The sequence below is a fragment of the Indicator indicator genome, chromosome 2 (genome assembly GCF_027791375.1).
Source record: "Indicator indicator isolate 239-I01 chromosome 2, UM_Iind_1.1, whole genome shotgun sequence".
In the NCBI taxonomy this organism is placed as follows: Eukaryota; Metazoa; Chordata; class Aves; order Piciformes; family Indicatoridae; genus Indicator; species Indicator indicator.
The window spans coordinates 3,678,392-3,700,390 of NC_072011.1; the positions used below are offsets into that span (position 1 = coordinate 3,678,392).

The following is a 21,999-nucleotide window of genomic DNA, read 5'->3' on the forward strand; positions in this document are numbered from 1 at the left end:
GATTCAGATGTTGAAAGCAAAGCTCTGTAAGTGTGAGACTTACAGGGGTTTGGTTTGGTTGGTTTATTTGCTTGTTTTTTTCCTTTTGCCAGTGGACAGTATCACAGGAACTTGCTGATTATTTTAAAACCTTGTGTAAGATGCAACAGAAGATAACATAAGTAGTTTGAAAGTGTGGACTGAAGGTCCCTCTAGCCTTAGTTTTGTCCCAGCAGTATCCATAAGCAGATACCTAGGAATGACCACAAGCAAGTCAAGCATCTAAAATACTTCTGTTGAGTATTTTCCCTGTCTCTAGCTATTTTTTTTTCTGAAACAAATATCACTTTAGTGTTTTAGTAATTATTACATTTCTTTTCCATGAACTTCAGCCTTCTGGTGAAGCCATGAAAATGTTTAGTATCTTTAGAATCACAGAATCACAGAATTAAGCAGGTTGGAAAAGACCTTCAAGATCATCAAGTCCAACCTATCACCCATCTAATCAACTAAACCATGGCACTAGGCCCTCAAAGGCACTAAGTGCAGTGTGCTTCATGGGTCCACTGAGCTATACATCCACTCCCAACTCTCCTGCCACCACAGTGAGCTTCACAGCCTTCCTCCCATTACCACCTGGGGTAGCTTTGCTCCTGAAGACCTTTGCAGCTACGGCCTGCCTCTCTGTCCCAGTTGAGAGTCCCTCAGCAGGACCAGGGAAAGCAAAGAAAAAGCCTTATGCCATGCAAGACTAACAGGGTTTTGTTGGTTTGTAGGCAAGCTGTTGAAACTTCTGTAGAGTTATCTTTGATGGTTTTCAACAAAACAAGAGCTTCTTAGGTCAGATGCTCCATTCCCCACTAAGTCTTGGAGCATCTTTAATGCTGTAACCATTCCAGTGGTTAAACAGAGGGGCTGTAGCTGGCTTAAACTACTTGGTGCTGCCATTGACTTTTCAGTGAGGGTGAGGAGCCAGGCCTAAAGCAGTCAGATGGCTGTTATCCTGCTAAGAAACCTTTTCTGACTTGAAATAGCTTTTCACTTACCTTATTTATACTCCTGTCACTTCTCTATCCCCTCAAACCATCCTGAGAGACATTTTTTCCTCCTAAGTGGCATTTGTTGTTCTTAGTAACCTTTCATTCCCCTGTCATTGTGATTTATCACCTGTATTTTTGGCTTTTCAGCTTTTCCAGACCGATTGAGCATCCCTGTGTCACTGATGATTCATTTTCACTGTCTCTATGTCCCCTTAGTTTTAGTAGCCTTAACCAGCTACTGATGTTGCCAGATTTTTTTGCATTAATAATGTACAATTAGCAGCTGTGGAAAGCACCAAGGATCATAATTTAAAGGGATGGAGTCAAAATGATATTTGTGCACAGAATTGCCTTTTGAAGCGGGGCAGTGGGTGGCAGGTTGCCCTGCTGGTATATTTTTAGGTTAACAGCTGCTTTCTGAATGCCTGCAGGGCATCAGTGGGAGCCACTTCCTTGCACAGGGACAGGACAGCACAGCTCAGCTCAGCTCAGCAAAGCTGCAGTGCTCTCTGGCTTGGTAGAGCTGCTTGGAACAGTGACAAAGGGATTGTAATAACTTGCTGGGGGTGGTGAAGCCTGGTGTAGAAGCAGGGAACTACTTATGTGCCAAAACCAGTCTATGGTGGCGTCCTTCTTCAGGGAAGGCAGAGTCCCATGGAGTTTTTCCAAGTGTATCCTGTTGTCTTGCAAGCAAGCTGGGATCTTGCCTGTGTATGAGGCTGAGCTTGGCACTGATTCCCTCCTTCATCCTCTGCATCTACTGCTGGTAGCAGTGGGATGTTTCTAACAAGAATTTTCATGTCCTCAGCCGTGGACTTAGTGTCTTTACACATGGCCCAAACTGCCAAAAATGGGTCACCCCTAAACCAGAGCCCCAAGCACCACATCCAAACCACCTGGAAACCCAATCCAGGCTTGGGGACTCAACCACCTCCCTGGGCAGCACATTCCAATGCCTGACCACTCTTGCTGGGAAAAAATGTTTCAGCTCCTCAGGGTGCCATTGGTTTGATTCATGGATGTTGTTGTTTGGTGGTGGTGGTTTTGAGTTTTCTTTCCTGTAAAAATCAAAAAGTTTAGTGTTTTCCATCAGAAACTGTTTGTGCCTTGCCTGTGGGTTAAGGAGAAAGTTCCTTAGCATCTCTCCCCCATGCTAGTGGAATCATTAATCAGAGCAGCCTCCCCTGACCTGGAAGGATGGGAGCTCTGCTGGGATATGCTGCATGTGCATGGCTCAGTTGCTCCACCTGCTCATTTGTGTCTGTATTACTTTGCTGCCTGCCTTGCACCTCCTTTCAACAGACCTCTCCTGGCCTTTTCTTCTCACTTCCCTTTTCCTCCTCCCACCCATTTGGGTGAGAGGGCTGTGTGGAAAGCTCATGTGCCAATCCAGGGCAGCCTGCAGTGCTGTAGGGTGGCTCAGCCAGCCAGCAGATCACAGAATCAAGAAACATTCAGGCTGGAAAAGAGCCTCAGGAGCACCAAGTCCAACCCACAACCCTACTCTACATTCCAATGCCTGACCACTCTTGCCACGAAAAAATGTTTCCTACTGTTCAGTCTAAACCTACCCAGTCACAGCTTGAGGCCATTCCCTCTTGTTCTATCACTAATTCCCTGGGAGAAGAGACCAGCACCAACCTCTCCACAGTGTTCTTTCAGGTAGTTGTAGACAGCAATGAGGTCTCACCTCAGCCTCCTCTTTTCCAAACTAACCATCCCCAGCTCCTTCAGTCTCTCTTCATCAGATTTATTCTCCAGGCCCTTCCCTCTCTGAAGGTATGGTCAAAAGCAGGATCTTTTTGGAACAGCTGTTTTCTTGCCTGCATTTCAGGGAAAGCATATATCAAAACACAACTAATGAATCCTTGAATCACAGAATCAGGTTGAAAGAGACCTCCGAGATCATCAAGTCAAAGTGATCAACCAGACCATGGCACTAAGTGCCTCATCCAGGCTTTTCTTACACACCTCCAGGGATGTTGACCCCACCACCTCCCTGGGCAGCACATTCCAATGGGCAGTCATTGAGATCCCTGAGATCATAGTTCCCAAAAACCTCTTAAGAAACTATGACACTGAAGTGTTTTCTTTCAACTTTTATAGGGCAGTTCTGTATTATCAGAACTTTTTGTCTCTTTTCACATTGGAACATTTTGGGGTGATGATTTTCATTGTAGAGATTAGTAGGAAAATTCTCCTATTTATAATTTCACTGCTACTTTATATAGAAGTGTGATGCTCCTTTCCCCCATTCCCCATCACATTATCACAGTCTCACAGTACATTAGAGGTTGGAAGGACCTCAAGAGATCATTGGGTCCAACCCCCCTGCCAGAGCAGGATCACTTAGGGTAGTCCCCACAGGAATGCATCCAGGTGGGGTTGGAAAGTCTCCAGGGAAGGAGACTCCACAACCCCCTGGGCAGCCTGTGCCAGTGCTCTGTCACCCTCACTGGAAAGAAGTTTCTCCTCATGTTGAGCTGAAATCTTCTATGTTCAAGTTTAAACCCATTGTTCCTTGTCTTATCACTGTGAACCACCCAGAAGAGCCTGGCCCCCTCCACTTGACACCCACCCCTTGGATATTTATAGACATTGATCAGATCCCCTCTCAGTCTTCTCTTCTCCACACTAAACAGCCCCAGGGCTCTCAGTCTCTCTTCCCAAGGGAGATGCTCAAGTCCCCTAAGCATCCTCATGGCTCTCCCTTGGACTCTCTCCAGCACGTCTCTGTCTCTCTTCAACTGGGGAGCCCCAAACTGGACACAGGATTGCAGCTGTGGTCTCAGCAGGGCAGAATAGAGAGGCAGAAGAACCTCCCTAGCCCTGCTGGCCACACTTTTTTTGCTGCACCCCAGGATCCCATTGGCTCTCTTGGCCACAAGGGCACATTGCTGTCCCATGCAGAACTTGCTGCCCACCAGCACTCCAAGCTCTTTCTCCATGGAGCTGCTCTCCAGCAGGGCAGCCTCTAACCTGTCCTGGTGCCTGTTGTTATTCCTCCCCAGATGCAGGACCCTGCACTTGTCCTTATTGCACTCCCTGAGGTTTGCCTGCAGCCAGCTCTCAGCCTGTCCAGCTCTGGTTGGATGCCAGCACAGCCTGACAGGTGTCAGCCACCCCCCAGTTTTGTATCATCAGAACTTGCTGAGGGTACTCTCAATGCCCCATGAAAATAAGAAAGTCTCAGCAGCATTTTAATGTGTTTTGCAATGCATATATTTCAAAACATCAGGGAGATTGCTTCTGATGGGTAATCTCTGGTGGTTATTAAACTGTCTGCTCCTTTTAAAATGAATCAGCCCACAGGGGTTTGTGATCTTTCAAACACAGACTGAGTTTTGCTCATTGTTTTAACCTTCATGATTTTTTCAGTAAGTGAATCCAGGTTGATAATCTGTGAAAAAGGGGCAAAAAGCATAGTAAATCAGAAGTATTTCTGGAAGGAAATTTGGAAACTAGTACTGGCAGAAAGCTTTTCTTGATTAAGTCTTAAATTACTTAACAGAGGTGAAGGTAAACAGATGTTCAAGGTGTCGGTGGATTAGCTGAGTCACAGTCATTGCCAGAGCCAAGAATGCAGCCTTATTCCTTATGACATCTTTTCCAGGCTGGAAATCCTTCCTTGTGCTGTTTTGCACAGATTCACAGAATGTCAGGGGTTGGAAGGGACCTTCAGAGACCATCAAGCCCAACCCCCCTGCCAAAGCAGGATCACCCAGGGCAGGCTGCACAGGAACACATCCAGGTGTGTTTTGAAAGTCTTCTGTGAAGGAGACTCCACAACCTCTCTGGGCAGCCTGTTCCAGTGCTCTGTCACCCTCACCATAAAGAAGTGTCTCCTCCTGTTGAGCTGGAACTTGCTGTGTTCCAGCTTGTGCCCATTGCTCCTTGTCCTATCACTGGACACCACTGAAAGGAGACCATCACCTTCATCTTGGCACCCACCCCTCAGCTGTTGATAGACACTGATCAGATCCCCTCTCAGCCTTCTCTTCTCCAGACTAAACAGCCCCAGGGCTCTCAGTGTTTCTTCACAGGAGAGATGTTCCAGTGCCCCTGTCATCCTTAGACTCTCTCCAGTATATCCCTATCTCCCTTGACCTGGGGAGCACAAAAACTCTGCATAGTATTCCAGAACACAGGGGAAGAAGAACCTCCCTAGACCTGCTGGACACACTATTCTTGATGCACCCCAGGATATTTCTTTCCAGCTTATTAAAAAGAGAATGAAGAGTCCACCAGGAGTGATTTTAGGGTAGCAGTGGCATTGCCAAGGTTGTTTTCAATATTGTTTCGTCTTATGCCATGGCCTACTTGTGAGATCTGTCTAATTTATTTGGATTTACCTTCTGGCTATTAACTGTAAGCTTATGTTAATTCAGAAATTAGCATCAGTTCATCACCTGTAATTATTTGAAAATTAGTGTAACAGTGTCTGTTTCCTCTGTCTAATTGTATGTTTAATTTCAAACTTAGCTAGAACAGACCACACCTAAAATTAACAGTGAGGGAACTTCAAACTGTGTCTAATACATTCATATGTTAGCATTTTAAACAGTGATGGTAATAGTTCTGTGCTCATAATGATAAGCAACATCTGTCTGAAAATTCTGTGTTCCAGTCTGTGATGCTGATCATTGCAGGAGATTTTACCTTCCTTTGCCCCAGAACTCCTTTATTTCTTAATCTGCTTCATCAAGTTGTGCCCTGGTGGCCAAGAAGGCCAATGGTATCCCGGGGTGAGTAAAAGAGTGATCCAGCAAGTCAAGGGAGGTTCTTCTTCCCCTCTGCTCTGCCCTGGTGAGACCACATTTGGAGTATCGCATCCAGTTCTGGGCTCCCCAGTTCAAGGTGGACAGGGAAATACTGAGAGTGTCCAACAGAGGGCTGTGAGGATGATTAAGGGACTGGAACATCAGTCTGATGAAGAAAGGCTGAGAGACCTGGTGCTGTTTTGTCTGGAGAAGAGAAGACTGAGAGGGGATCTTATCAATGTTTACAAATATCTGAAGGGTGGGTGTCAAGAAGGGGCCAGTTTATTTTCAGTGGTGCCCTGTGATAAGACAAAGGTGAGCAGACACAAACTGGAGTGCAAGAATTTCCTTCTCTGCATGAGGAAAAACTCCTTTGCTGTAAAGGTGTCAGAGCACTGGAACAGGCTGCCCGGAGAGGTTGTGGAGTCTCCTTCCATAGAGACTTTCTAAACTCCCCTGGATGCATTCCTGTGTGGCCTGCTCTAGGTGATCCTGCTTTGCAGGAGGGTTGGACTTGATGGTCTCCAGAGGTCCCTTCCAGCCCCTACAATTCTGTGATGCAAATAAATTTGACTCTTCCCATACAGTGAAGTGAGCAGATGGTGTACACTGGAAGTTATGTATCACACAGAAAAAAATGTGTTGACCATCTCTCTGGACATACAGTATCACAGCAGCACAGTACATAGAGGTTGGGAGGGACCTCCAGAGATCATCAGGTCCAACCCCCCTGCCAGAGCAGCATCACCCAGGGGAGTCTGCACAGGAATGCATCCAGGTGGGGTTGGAAAGTCTCTAGAGAAGGAGACTCCACAACCTCTCTGGGCAGCCAGTTCCAGTGCTCTGTCACCTTCAATGTAAGAAGTTTCTCCTCATGTTAAGGTGAAACCTTCTATATTCAAGCCTGTACCTGTTGTTCCTTATCTTATTCCTGTGCACCACTGAAAAGAGCCTGGCCCCCTCCACTTGACACCCACCCCTCAGCTATTGAGAGACATTGATCAGATCCCCTCTCAGCCTTCTCTTCTCCACACTAACCACCCCCAGGGCTCTCAGTCTCTCTTCACAGGGGAGATGCTCAAGTCCCCTGAGCATCCTCATTGCGTTTCTTATTTCTAGATTGTAGCTCTGCTTGCAAATCAAGCTTCATTTACTTTCCAGTTGAGCTGGTCTGGCAATTTTATTTTTGGGGTAATTCCAACCCACCACAGACAGTTGTGTTCACATCAGTACAGCAGGAGATCATTATGGGAAGGCTAGGAAAGCATCCTTGTCTAGTGTACCATAAAGCTTTTAAGAGAAATTCTGCACATCTGCAGGATGATTTTGGATCTTGGGGGAGCTATATTATCCTTGCTATGGTGACTGTGTATTTTCTGTCCAAGCAATCTTTTCTTTTACATTGGTGGAGAGACAAAAAAAAAAAAAAAAAAGGACAAACAGAAGTAAAAGTCTTCATTTTCAAGCACACCCTTTCCTTACAAACTTCTTTTACAAAATACTAACTACCCTTCTGCAAGGATGCAATTTGGTATTAGCTTATAATTGGGTCTGGCAGGTGGGATGAGAGGCTGGTCAGGGATTCACTCTGTGTTGTGAAGACTCAGAGAAATACTGGGAAGCAGAATGCTTGCCCAAAACATTTTTTTGCTTCCTGCTTGGGATCTGCAGAAGCTGGATGGAGAGCAGTGACAAGTGGTGTCCCTCAGGGGTCCATACTGGGATCTGTGCTGTTTAATATGTTTATCAATGACATAGTGGGATCAAGTGCACATTAGCAAGTTTGTAGATGGCACCAAGCTGAGTGGTGCTGTGGACACACCAGAGGGACAGGATGGCACCCAGAGGGACCTGGACAAGCTGGAGAGGTGGGGCCAGGTGAACCTCATGAGGTGCAACAAGAGCAAGTGCTGTACCTGGACAATCCTCACTATCAATACAGACTGGGGAGGAGGTGATAGAAAGCAGCCCTGAGGAAAAGGACTTGGGGGTGCTGATGGGTGAGAAGCTGGACAGGAGCAGGCAGTGTGAGCTTGCAGCACAGAAGGCAAATCACAGCCTGGGCTGCATCCAAAGCAGCATTGCCAGCAGAGCCAGAGAGGTGATTCTGACACTTTGCTCTAGCAAGACCTCACCTGGAGTACTGTGTGCAGGTCTGGAGCCCTCAATATAGAAAGGACATGGAAGTGATGGGGCAGGTCCATGAAAATGCTCAGGGGGTTGGAGCAGCTCTGCTATGAGGACAGGCTGAGGGAGCTGGGGGTGTTCAGCCTGGAGAGGAGGCTCTGGGGAGACCTAAGAGCAGCCTGCCAGGACCTGAAGGGGGCTACAGGAAGGATGGAGAGAGACTGTTTGCAAAGGGCTGCAGGGACAGGATGAGGGACAATGGCTTCAAACTAGAGAAGAGCAGATTGAGATTGGATGTTAAGAAGAAGTTCCTCACTATGAGGGTGGTAGAACACTGGAACAGGTCACCCAGGAAGGTGGTTGGGGCCCCATTCCTGGAGATGTTCAAGGTGAGGCTCAATGAGGCTCTGGGCAGCCTGATCTAGTTGGGGATGTCCCTGCTGAGTGCAGGGAGGTTGGACTGGATGAGTTTTGGAGGTCCCTTCAAGCCTGGACCATTCTATGATTCTATGAAAATGTAAGCAGGAGTGGATATTGGCTAGGCAGGAGGAGATGCTGGCTGGAAGATAGAAGAAGGTTCATAATCTTTGTGTATCCTGTGACAGCCTTCCAACAACAGCCAGGTCAGAGGAAGATTTCTGCTTTTCAATTACAGCTTCATTTGTTTATCTTATATGGTCCCCCATGAATGCAGCATGGTTTGTGAGGCTCCACGAAGGCAGAAGTGGGCAAAGCAGCTGCTGTGGGGGAAAAGTTGAGGTCCAATTTCAGGTAGAACACCTGGAACTGTAACAGTGAGAGATAAGCTGTCAAAAAGTAGTAAGATTAGAGCCAGAGAGTGCTGTGTGATCTGCTCTAGGTGATGCTGCTCTGGCAAGGGGGTTGGACTGGATGATCTTTGGAGGTCCCTCCCAGCCCCTAATGTTCTGTGATTCTGTGAGTTTAGGGGTCAGGTGCATTGGGAATGTCTGTTACACAGATGGGAAGCTTGGGGAGGCAAGGAGACTGCCTGTTACTCTTCTGTTGAGAGCATCTATGTGCAGAGTCAATATTTAAAGGGATTTCTCATGTGGAGTGCTTTCAAGTTAAGCATAACCACTAATTTCAGATATTTAGAGGTAATTGCTATATAGTGATGAGCCCATGCCTGAAATTTCCTGACATTTACAGAGTATTTTAGGTGTCAGAAATGGTTAAGTAAGAATTAATATTTCCATTTTGCACCTATGTGGTAGAAGAAAAGAGTCTGAACTGGATGCTCTATTGTTTGCTAGTGGCCATACAGGAAATCTTTGCCAAACCACAGAGAGAACCTGAAACTTCCTGGCTTCTTGCCATGTGCCAGCTCCATTCACTAAACTGCTCCCTCTGTTTTTTCCCTTTTTTCCCTTGAAAACTGAGTACTGTCAGCTCATCTGATACTAGAAGAGTAGCAGGTGCCTAATGCAAGGAACAAATCAGTAAAAGCAGTAACACCAAGATCAGAACTTGATCTTGAGCAGCTGAAACATAAAAGGATTTTAATCATGATAATGAAGCCTGCTTTTTTTTTCTTTCTTTCTTTCTATGCAATAAGTCTCTTTATGGTAACATTTTATATTTAACTATGTGGTTGTCCAAAGCTGAGTTCAACCAGGATAATTGTAGAGTCCTGCACTTGGGGAGGATTAACACTGTGCACCAGTACAGGTTAGGGGTTGACCTGCTGAAGAGTAGCTCCACAGAGGAGGACCTCGGAGTCCTTGTTGATAATAAGTTCTCCGTGGGGCAGCAATGTGCCATGGTGGCCAAAAAGGCCAGTGGGATCCTGGGGTGCATTAAGAAGAGTGTGTCCAGCAGGTCAAGGGAGGTTCTCCTCCCTATTTTCTCAGCCCTAGTTAGACCACATGTGGAATACTGTGCCCAGTTCTAGGCTCCCAGCTCAAGATGGACAAGGAGAGAGATCAGTGGAGAGCTACAAGGATGATGAAGGAACTGAAGCATCTCTCTTATAAGGAAAGACTGAGAGACCTGCAGCTGCTTAGGCTTGAGAAGGCTGAGAGGGGAAGAGGGGACCTTATCAATGTCTGCAAATACCTGAAGGGTGGCTGTCAGGAGGATGAAGCCAGTCTCTTCAGTGATACCCAGTGACAGGACTGGGGCAATGGACATAAACTCCATCACAGGAAATTCCACCTCAATGTGAGAAAAAATGTTTTTATTGTGAGGGTGACAGAGCACTGGAGCAGGCTGCCCAGAGAGCTTGTGGAGCCTCCTTCTCTGGAGACCTTAAAACCCATACCTGGACAGGTTTCTGCATGTCCTGCCCTGGGTGATCCTGCTTTGTAGGGGGATTGGACTGGATGATCTCTGGAGGTCCCTTCCACCCTCTAGCGTTCTGTGATTCTCTGATTTTATAGGATTGCTGATTTCAAAGGATACAATGATCCCATCTGGATGCATTCCTGTGTGACCTGTGCTAGACTCTATGGCCCTGCTCTGGCAAGGGGTTGGACTCGATGACCTTTGGAGGTCCCTCCCAACCCCTAACATCCTGTGATCTGTGATCCTGTGCTGATAATGAGGTTTTATTGCACCACAGAAGAAATAAGGAGTTACTTGCCTTAGGACTTCTTCTTAGGGGCTTCTATATTAGGAATCATTTTGTTTGCTAAAATGCACATTGGAAACCCAGTCAGGAATTTATTTGTATTGTTAGGGACTTAGATACCTCTGAAACACACCCACAATAGATTTCCTTATTATGCAAGTCCCTGTTTGTATTCTCCTGTCAGATAAAGCAGTGAAAGCTGTTGCAGTTGGAGGTTTCTTTGCCATTGTATTTAGTGATATCATTGCACTTTAGAACAGCTTTCAGGTTTGCATAGGACTAGAGGGAATGAAACAAAAGTAGAGGTGGGTAGACTCAGATTGGATGTTAGGAAGAAATTCTTCCCCATGAGACAGACTGAGAGAGTTGGGATTGTTTCAGTCTGAAGAAGAGAAGGCTCTGAGGAGACCTTCTTGTGGCCTTACAGTACCTGAAGGGGGCTACAAGAAAGCTGGGGAGGGACTTTTGAGGGTGTCAGGGAGTGATAGGACTGGGGGGAATGGAACAAAACTAGAAATGGGGAGATTCAGATTGGATGTTAGGAAGAAATTCTTCCCCAGGAGGGTGGTGAGACACTGGCACAGGTTGCCCAGCGAGGTGGTGGAAGCCTCATCCCTGGAGGTTTTTGCAGCCAGGCTGGATGTGGCTGTGAGCAACCTGCTGTAGTGTGAGGTGTCCCTGCCCATGGCAGGGAGTTGGAACTGGATGATCCTTGAAGTCCCTTCCAACCCTGACAATTCTATGATTCTATAAGATGGGTAAGTATCATTATTTTCCTGGGCTTTATCACTTACCACCCTTTAGTCTAACACATGGTGTGCTGAGCTCAATCAGGAAAACAGGAACGTAAATGCTGACTCCTCTTCTTGTTTTCTCTCTCTCTAGGATTACGATAGCTTCTTCGAATCAAAGGAGAGCAACACTGTCTTCTCCTTTCTCAGACTGAAACCTACTTTGGCATCAAAGGTCAGTGTAGTATTGCAGACTTTTCATTGAATTGTTTGGGTTGGAAAAGACCTCCAAGATCATTGAGTCCAACCATCAACCCATGGCCATTCAACACCACCATGTCCATTAAATCATGTCCACCTGTTTCTTGAACACCTCCAGGGATGGTGACTCTCTGGGCAGCTTGTTCCAGCTCTGCATATTCCAGTGACAGTCCTTAGCACACTACTTCCCTTGCTCCACCATTTGTGTTGTTTCCATGGCATTCTTCAAGTTCTGAGGTTGACTTTTCTCTGAACTGAAGCATTCTGTGTGTTTGGATGCACCACTGCCCTGAGCCATACCATAACCCCTTGTGCAGTCAAGGGGTTTTGATCCTGTGGCAGTCACAAAGACCTGGTGGGACAGCTCACATGACTGGAATGTGGTCATGGATGGCTGTGTCCTTTCTAGGAAGGACAAGTTAACAAGGTGAGGTGGTGGAGTTGCTCTTTACAAGAGAGAGAACCTAGAATGTGCTGAGTTCTGTTAAGGGGCAGAGGAGGGGCAAGTTGAGAGCTTGTGGGTGCAAATTAAGGGGCAGGCTAGGATGACTGGTACAGTTTTGGGTGTCTAGTACAGGTCACCTGATCAGGATGAAGAAGCTGCTGAGGCCTTCTACAGGCAGCTGATGGCAGCCTCTCAATCACAGGCCCTGGTTCTCATGGGGGATTTTAACTACCCAGATATTTGCTGGAAGGCCTCCTCAGCCAGCCAGCCACAGTCCAGGAGGTTCCTCCAGTGCATTGATGATAACTTCTTGAAGCAAAGGGTGAATGAGCCAACTAGGAGAGGAGCACTGCTGGGTCTTACACTCACTAACAAGGAGGGTCTGGTTCAAGCAGTGAAGGCTGAGGGTGGCCTTGGCTGCAGTGCCCATGAGATGGTGGAGTTCAGGATCTTTTGTGGTAGGAAAGGAATACCCAGCAGGATCACAATCCTGAGCTTCAGCAGGGCCAACTTTTGCCCTTTCAAGCAATTGCTAGGGGAAATATATTGGGACAAGGAACTAGAAGGTAAAGGGGTCCAAGACAATTGGTTAACATTCAAGGACCACTTCTTCCAAGCTCAGGATCAGAGCATTTGACGTGAAACCAGGCATATACCTGGGACTACTATATGGCTCTGTAGCTGAGGCAGCAAATAAATCACAGAATCACAGACTCAGGTTGGAAAAGAGTCTCAGGAGCACCAAGTCCAACCCAGAACCCTACTCTACAAGGGTCACCCCTAAACCATAGTCCCAAGCACCACATCCAAACCACCTTCAAACACATCCAGGGGTTGGGGACTCAACCACCTCCTTGGGCAGCACATTCCAATGTCTGACCACTCTTGCTGGGAATTTCTTTTTCCTAATGTCCAGTCTAAACCTATCCAAATGAAGTTTAAAGCATAAATTCTCCTTCACATTATCAATCTAAATTGAAAGTAACTGACTTAATTGTAGTGGGAGACAGAACTAGGATCTTAATCACTGGAATATCTGCAGCCTATGTAAGCAAAACATCATCTTCCTGGGCCAGCCTGGTATAATGGCTCCAGCAGGACAACATTTATTCATTGGGCATGAATTTATTTCTTCTAAATGCTGAAGTGCTGGAGCAGTCAGGACTTCCATGAACTTTTTGGATAAGAATTCAGCTCTTAACAACTACTTTTATACAGGTCAGAACACAAGGCCAGATAACATCCTTCTGTTGAGGGCAGTATAATAGAGGAGATTTTTATTGCCATATGGAGTATGGTCAAAGAGGCTGCGCTGCACCTTTTGGCAGCAGATCAGACACAGCAGAGGGTTTTTCTTCTCTGGACTACTACAGATATCTGTGTTTGGCAGTAGTACTGTTTCAGGCCCGAACATTAGGTCTTGGGTATCTGTGGAGTTCCTTTTCTGCCAGGAATTCATTTATTTCTGGGCCCCATGAGGGACAGGAGTGGGAGGGAAGCTCAGCAAGGGCTGCTTATTTTGGCAGCCTGTCTCGCTTCGTAACTCGAAGAGCTCCTCTTAGGAAAAAGAGGATGTCCTACTGCACTCAAAAATAGCAGCTTCTACACAGCTCTGTTCCTGGGAAACAAACTGTTGTAGACATGGAGGAGTGTCTCTGTAAATTTGGCCAGATCACTGCTTCAGTTTGGTAGCACATCAGAGTAAGGCATCCTAGCTGCTGTGCGGACCAGGGTCAGGGGCACCTTATATGTGAAGGTCACTGACACAGGAGGTGAGAATGTATTCATAGCATTAATAATCTCTTTTTTCTCTCTCTCTTTTATTTTAAATAGGAATCAGAACCCTAGAAAGCCTACCTGAAGTGTTGACAAGCACCTCTCCTGGATGAATGACTCTGTTCTTCAGCACACAACAACTTCCCTGAAGGATCACTGTGATAGAGCAAACATGCATCAGTAGTAGTAGTCTGCTTGGTGCTCTCCCATAATGTGGAGTTAATTGCACACGCATATGAAATAGGGTTAAGGCTGGGCTACTCCTCTTCCTTTTCAAAAACACTCCTTGTTGATGTTTCACTTTTGTCTTTGGGTTGCTTTGGCAGCTGGCACTCACATTCTAACAGGCACCTAGGTCTGGGAATAAGTATATGGCTTCTGTCCTTCACAGATGTACTTATCTAATCAGCTTCCTTACCTTATTTAGTTCTCCTAGCTACTGTAGTTGAAATCAGCTCCTCATGATAGTTAAAGTGCTGATGGTTATTAGAATGTTTGTGCTGGCTATGATCCACAAGGTAAAAATCACCAACCCTAAGCTCTCAGTCTAAGCCAACAGCTGCCCTGGTTTTGCTCTACATGTATTGTCATGTCTGTGTTAGGTCATGTTCACTGCAAGACACATGGGCTGCTAAACTTGTTCATGAGAGCTTGATTTGTCCAGTGATGCACAGTGCAACTTTGCTGCTTAAAAACAGTTGTTATGGAGGAGGTGCCAAAGAGAAATGTTTTAAAGTGGTTCCTGCTCCAAATACAGGTGAAATGTGCAGGGAAAGGCTTGGTGGAAAACCTTGGGGAGTTCAGAAGCAGAGATCTGATAGCTGGTGATAGCATTATCTCTTAACTGAGAAAGACTTTAACACCCAGCCTTGGAGCTCTGTGGCTGAACTGTCTTAAAGTGAGATTTTGCCAAATCCTTGAGTTTACCTTCAGTAACACACAGCTCCACCACTAGCCACACGGGGGATACTTGGAGAGCCAGGGCTCAGTCCCACAGCTGGTTAAGCACTCTGCCATGCTCCAAGAGCACATCTAACTCACCCAGCTGTTGTCTTGCTTATATCCCCAGATGTGGAATGTGGAGGTGCCTCAAAGACAGTGAGAAAACTAAGTGTGTGCTTTGCTGGATTGAGGCCACAGTGGCCAGCTCAGCAGAGGGACAAGAGCCAAGTGAAGGAAGTGGAGATTGTTCCAGTGGGACTGCAGTGATGCACATGGCACAACTTGCCAACAACCATTACAAAATGCACCCTGGACAGAAGTCAAATTGTGTTATGCATTTTGAATCAAGTCTGGCTGTGAGGATCACAACTGTGCTGTAATGCAGCTTTCACTCCAGTGATTTCATAATGACAGGGTAGTGCTGTTCCCATAAACATCCTTATGTCTTTGGGTGAGTGAAAGACAACCATTATGTGGGAAAGCTTCTTTGCAATCACAGCATCACCCAGACTGTGTGGCTTGAAGGAAGCCAAACCTGCAAAACCTGCAAAAAGGGTCAGAAAGCAACACTGTCTGTGCTACAAATGGCATGTTCTGTTCAAATCAGTAACCATGGCATCTGAGACAAGCTGGTTGGAAGGGGTCATCTGGTCCAGCACAGTCAAAATAAGAGGTAACACCAACACTAGCTCAGATCAGCTGTGGGTTGGTCTAACAGAGTGTTAAAAAGACCCAAAGATGAAGTTCTCATAACCCTCTGGGGTAACCTGTGCCACTGCTGCAGTGCTCTCCTAGTGAAACCTTTCTTTTAATGTCCAGCCTCAACTCCTAGGCTGTACTTTGTGGCTGTTGCCTTTGCTACATTTTCTGGCACTCACAGGAAGAGATTTGGCACCATCCTTTACCTAGATAGCATTGAGATAGTTGTAGGCTACCATTAGATCACCTCTTAGCCACCTTCTTACCAAACTAAACAAACTTGGCTTCTTCAACCTCTCTTCCCAGGCTGTGTGCTTGAGGCCTCTGGTTGCTTTGCTTTGGTGGAGGGCTGCCCAGTTTGTGCACATCCCTCTGGAACTAGGAGAAGATCCCAAACCAACATTGTGGATGTGGCCTCACCAGGGCTGAATAGAGGGGGTAGTAACTTTCCTCAGCCCTCAGGCCACTCTTCTCCTGAAGCAGCACACTGGATGCTTTGCCCTGTTTGCAGCAAGGATCCCCAGGTCCCTTCAGCAGGGCTCTTACTCTGTCAGTCACTTCCCAGCCCATCCTGACGTTTTGCCACCCCCAAGGGCAGAACTTTCTGCTTGCCCTTGTTATACTTTCTAAGGCTTCTGTTAGCCCAGTCCTCAAGGTTATTGAGATGCCCCTGGACTGAAGCTCTGCCAGCTATTGCCAGCCACTGAACCAGGTTCAGGTGACATTCACAGATTTGCTGAGGGTGCTAGATCATCATCCAAGTCCCTGCTGAAGATGCTGAACTCTCAGATTTTGAACAGGGTCTTACTCACAACGACAGAGGCATGAGATGGACAATGTTCATGACTACCATTTGATGGAGTAAAGGACAGGTTAGCTTCCTGCCAGTCTTCAGCATCTTTGTTGGTGCCATGGACAGAGGCATTGAGTGCACCCTCAGCAGGTTTGCTGATGACACCAAGCTGTGTGGTGCAGCAGACAGGCTGGAGGGAAGGGATCCATCCAGAGGGACCTGGACAGGCTGCAGAGGTGGGACCAAGCCAACCTCATGAGCTTCAACAAGACCAAGTGCAGGGTCCTGCAGCTGGGTCGAGGCAATCCCAAGCACAAATCCAGGCTGGGCAGGGACTGGCTGGAAAGCAGCCCTGAGGAGAGGGACTTGGGGGTGCTGGTGGATGAGAAGCTCAACAGGAGCTAGCAGTGAGCACTTGCAGCCCAGAAAGCCAACCAGAGCCTGGGCTGCAGCAAGAGAAGTGTGGCCAGCAGGTCAAGGGAGGTGATTCTCCCCCTCTGCTCTGCTCTGGTGAGACCCCACCTGGAGTACTGCATCCAGTTCTGGAGCCTCTTATAGAAAGGTTCTGGAGGTGCTGGAATCTGTCCAGAGAAGGGCCACCAGGATGATCAGAGGACTGGAGCTTCTCTTCTATGAGGACAGGCACTGGAACAGGTTGCCCAGGGTGGTAATGGAAGTCTCATCCCTGGAGGTTTTTGCAGCCAGGCTGAATGTGGCTCTGAGCAGCCTGATGTAGTGTGAGGTGTCCCTGCCCATGGCAGGGGGGTTGGAACTGGATGATCCTTGTGGTGCCTTCAAACCCTAAGAATTCTGTGATTCTAAGATTCCTATTTGTGTTGTCACAGCTGCAAACTTCTTACAGCTGTATGACTTTTCCCTCTAGTACAAAAGCAAAAAAAAAAAAAAAAAAAAAAAAAAGGTTTAAAAATGGAGATGTTGAAGGAGTCCTTTCTCTTTGGATCTTCTGGTGCCTCCTCAGCTTAGTTAAAGGGCTAGATGGATCAAGAGCACTGCACTCACAGATTTCAAGTGCATGGTTACTGAGAGAGGTAAAATGCTAGAACAGGTTGCCCAGAGATGTGGTTGAGGTTCCATCCCTGGACACACTGAAGATCAGACTTAATGTCACCCTGGGCAGCCTGATCTAGCTGGAGGTGTGCCTGCTGACTGCAGGGGGGTTGGATAAGTTGACCTTCAAGGGTCCCTTCCAACCCAATGCAATCTGTGAATCTGTATTTACAGCACCTTCTCTGTCGAGAGGGATTCCAGATGGGAGTAGCTAACACACACAGATACATATCTGTAAGAATTCTGGTGTCTGTGGTATGTTGTTATGGTGACATTTAGTCACCAGTCCCCTATTTTTATGACACTTGAACCTCACTGTAGGAAGGGAACAGGACAGGAGGTGGAGCTGTACATTGTTGACTTCACCAATAACTATTCCTAAAAAGAAAAAAAAAAGAGTTAAAGAAAAATATTTAACTTCACAGATGAATAGATCTGAATTTACATCACGACTCACTTGCTTACAGAGAAGCCATCCTGGATTTATCAGGTACTTGAGATGTTGTAAACTTTGAGAACTGCCTAAAGTCCCTCTTGCTGAAAGCTTCCTCCCTCAGTGTCTAAGTGTATCCACAGCAATAACCCTGGGTGAAATCCCAGGCTTGCTGATGTGAAAGGCACCTTCCCCCTCCATCCCCCCTCACTGATTTCTCCAGGGATGAAATTAGTTTGCACAGGACTCCTCTTGACTTTAGCTCACTGTAGACTAGAAGCCTCCTGTTGAGTGGAGAGCTTGGGCCTGTTAAAGCCATTAGGTAGAACCCAGCTTATTTCAGAGCACAGGCGTGGGCATCATCAACTGCCTGGAGGACACCACTAGCTCCAAAGGTACCCTGCCTGCCTGCATGGATTGGCAGCGTAAGTCCCTTAGAAAATGTGCTTTTGAATTATAAATGGCTAGTATTAAAAAAGAAAAAAAAAAAAAAGAAAAGGTGGAAAAAAAGAGAAATATCTATATTGCTTGTGTGTATCTGGACAGCCTTATTTTTGTAATCCAAACCAGCAGAGTTCTAGTTTGTTACAGGAGGTGATTTGGAACTTTTGTTTGTTTCTTTTATAGCCAGTTTTGTAATCATGAAAAGTAGCTGCCAGGTAAACTGAAAAGGTTGGTGGGAAGTAGAGCCACTGACTGAAAGAAAATAGCAAATTCTTAGTTCTGTTTGAAACAAAACAAAACAAAACAAGACAAAACCAAACCAAACCAAACGAACCCCACCAAACCTGGGTGGACAAAGGTAATGCTTGAGAACCAAATGACCTCCATTTGTAGCTACCCCTTGTAACTAACCCACTGTTTTTAAAACCAAAAAGGCAGAGGGGTGGGAATTTTAACTCTTTGTACTTAGCTGATGTTGCTGTGTGAGCTGAGATGTGCAGCCCAGGTTTCACTGTATCAGTGGCTTGCAGAGGAGGTGGTGGTTGTCTGTGCCACACACTGCTGGATAGTGCCTTGCCAGAAAGAGGACTGTTTCTGTAGGGTCTTCTTAGATGTGCTGGAAAATTTGAAGTGAGAAATGGGGAGTTTCTCTATAGCTATTTTTTTAAAATAACACAGGAAATTGATCTTGAGGCCTGCTTCAGAAGCTTTGTAAGGTTGAAGCAGTTTTGGGGGAGTCTTCTGCTTTGTCTCAGTGTGGCTTTCTCTTTTCTTTTCCTTTCTGTTGACTGTCTAGAATCAAACCTTCCAAGGGGAGTGCACCTGGAGTAAAGCCCCTAAATGCATGTTTACACTTGAAAATAATTGTCTGATTTAAGTGTTTAGCAGTCCAAGTGCTGTCACTGAAACAAAGAGGACTTACCATACTCTTAGTGGATTTCTTGGTAGGCCCTCCCTGCCCTGTCCTTCCAATTGTTTAGCCAGTCCTGTTCTGGGAATACCATGAGTCAGAAGCAGAACACTGAGAGCTTAGGCAGTGCCTTGTGGCACTTCACAGGACTGCACGAGTGGGGACACCACCTGGAAAGTGCCAAATCTCAGTAGTCATCAGTGACCTGTTGACTGATTTCATCACTAGACCTTGGTGTGAGCAGTGGCAGGAGGAGGGAGCATGTTCACCCTGCACAGGGAGCAGAAGGCACAGTGCCCCAGAGCTTGTTGATGGCACCTGAGCAGTGGATCTCAATGGCTCATGGCTTGTTGATGGCACCTGAGCAGTGGATCTCAGAATGGTTCATGGCTTGTTGATGGCACCTGAGCAGTGGATCTCAGAATGGTTCATGGCTTGTTGATGGCACCTGAGCAGTGGATCTCAATGGCTCATGGCTTGTTGATGGCACCAGAGCAGTGGATCTCAATGGCTCATGGCTTGTTGATGGCACCTGAGCAGTGGATCTCAGAATGGCTCATGGCTTGTTGATGGCACCTGAGCAGTGGATCTCAATGGCTCATGGCTTGTTGATGGCACCTGAGCAGTGGATCTCAGAATGGCTCATGGCTTGTTGATGGCACCTGAGCAGTGGATCTCAGAATGGTTCATGGCTTGTTGATGGCACCTGAGCAGTGGATCTCAGAATGGCTCATGGCTTGTTGATGGCACCTGAGCAGTGGATCTCAATGGCTCATGGCTTGTTGATGGCACCTGAGCAGTGGATCTCAATGGCTCATGGCTTGTTGATGGCACCTGAGCAGTGGATCTCAGAATGGCTCATGGCTTGTTGATGGCACCTGAGCAGTGGATCTCAGAATGGCTCATGGCTTGTTGATGGCACCTGAGCAGTGGATCTCAATGGCTCATGGCTTGTTGATGGCACCTGAGCAGTGGATCTCAGAATGGCTCATGGCTTGTTGATGGCACCTGAGCAGTGGATCTCAGAATGGCTCATGGCTTGTTGATGGCACCTGAGCAGTGGATCTCAATGGCTCATGGCTTGTTGATGGCACCTGAGCAGTGGATCTCAGAATGGCTCATGGCTTGTTGATGGCACCTGAGCAGTGGATCTCAGAATGGTTCATGGCTTGTTGATGGCACCTGAGCAGTGGATCTCAGAATGGCTCATGGCTTGTTGATGGCACCTGAGCAGTGGATCTCAATGGCTCATGGCTTGTTGATGGCACCTGAGCAGTGGATCTCAATGGCTCATGGCTTGTTGATGGCACCTGAGCAGTGGATCTCAGAATGGCTCATGGCTTGTTGATGGCACCTGAGCAGTGGATCTCAGAATGGCTCATGGCTTGTTGATGGCACCTGAGCAGTGGATCTCAATGGCTCATGGCTTGTTGATGGCACCTGAGCAGTGGATCTCAGAATGGCTCATGGCTTGTTGATGGCACCTGAGCAGTGGATCTCAGAATGGCTCATGGCTTGTTGATGGCACCTGAGCAGTGGATCTCAATGGCTCATGGCTTGTTGATGGCACCTGAGCAGTGGATCTCAGAATGGCTCATGGCTTGTTGATGGCACCAGAGCAGTGGATCTCAGAATGGCTCATGGCTTGTTGATGGCACTAGAGCAGTGGATCTCAGAATGGTTCATGGCTTGTTGATGGCACCTGAGCAGTGGATCTCAGAATGGTTCATGGCTTGTTGATGGCACCTGAGCAGTGGATCTCAGAATGGCTCATGGCTTGTTGATGGCACCTGAGCAGTGGATCTCAGAATGGCTCATGGCTTGTTGATGGCACCTGAGCAGTGGATCTCAGAATGGTTCATGGCTTGTTGATGGCACCAGAGCAGTGGATCTCAGAATGGCTCATGGCTTGTTGATGGCACCTGAGCAGTGGATCTCAGAATGGCTCATGGCTTGTTGATGGCACCTGAGCAGTGGATCTCAGAATGGTTCATGGCTTGTTGATGGCACCTGAGCAGTGGATCTCAGAATGGCTCATGGCTTGTTGATGGCACCTGAGCAGTGGATCTCAGAATGGCTCATGGCTTGTTGATGGCACCTGAGCAGTGGATCTCAGAATGGTTCATGGCTTGTTGATGGCACCTGAGCAGTGGATCTCAGAATGGCTCATGGCTTGTTGATGGCACCTGAGCAGTGGATCTCAATGGCTCATGGCTTGTTGATGGCACCTGAGCAGTGGATCTCAGAATGGCTCATGGCTTGTTGATGGCACCAGAGCAGTGGATCTCAGAATGGCTCATGGCTTGTTGATGGCACTAGAGCAGTGGATCTCAGAATGGTTCATGGCTTGTTGATGGCACCTGAGCAGTGGATCTCAGAATGGTTCATGGCTTGTTGATGGCACCTGAGCAGTGGATCTCAGAATGGCTCATGGCTTGTTGATGGCACCTGAGCAGTGGATCTCAGAATGGCTCATGGCTTGTTGATGGCACCTGAGCAGTGGATCTCAGAATGGTTCATGGCTTGTTGATGGCACCAGAGCAGTGGATCTCAGAATGGCTCATGGCTTGTTGATGGCACCTGAGCAGTGGATCTCAGAATGGCTCATGGCTTGTTGATGGCACCTGAGCAGTGGATCTCAGAATGGTTCATGGCTTGTTGATGGCACCTGAGCAGTGGATCTCAGAATGGCTCATGGCTTGTTGATGGCACCTGAGCAGTGGATCTCAGAATGGTTCATGGCTTGTTGATGGCACCTGAGCAGTGGATCTCAGAATGGCTCATGGCTTGTTGATGGCACCTGAGCAGTGGATCTCAGAATGGCTCATGGCTTGTTGATGGCACCAGAGCAGTGGATCTCAGAATGGCTCATGGCTTGTTGATGGCACCAGAGCAGTGGATCTCAGAATGGCTCATGGCTTGTTGATGGCACCTGAGCAGTGGATCTCAGAATGGTTCATGGCTTGTTGATGGCACCAGAGCAGTGGATCTCAGAATGGCT

At 47.2% G+C, this 21,999-nt stretch overlaps 1 protein-coding gene across 1 annotated transcript in view; it reads left to right on the plus strand.

Annotated features, from left to right (window-relative positions):
- SH3BGRL2 (SH3 domain binding glutamate rich protein like 2) overlaps window positions 1-14,811 on the plus strand; it is a 38,142-nt gene extending 23,331 nt beyond the window's left edge. Inside the window, exons 4-5 of the mRNA XM_054393034.1 lie at window positions 11,382-11,462; window positions 14,779-14,811. Of these exons, the coding sequence (XP_054249009.1) occupies window positions 11,382-11,462; window positions 14,779-14,811 (114 nt within the window). The remainder of the gene's footprint in view (window positions 1-11,381; window positions 11,463-14,778) is intronic.
- Window positions 14,812-21,999: the final 7,188 nt, after the last annotated feature.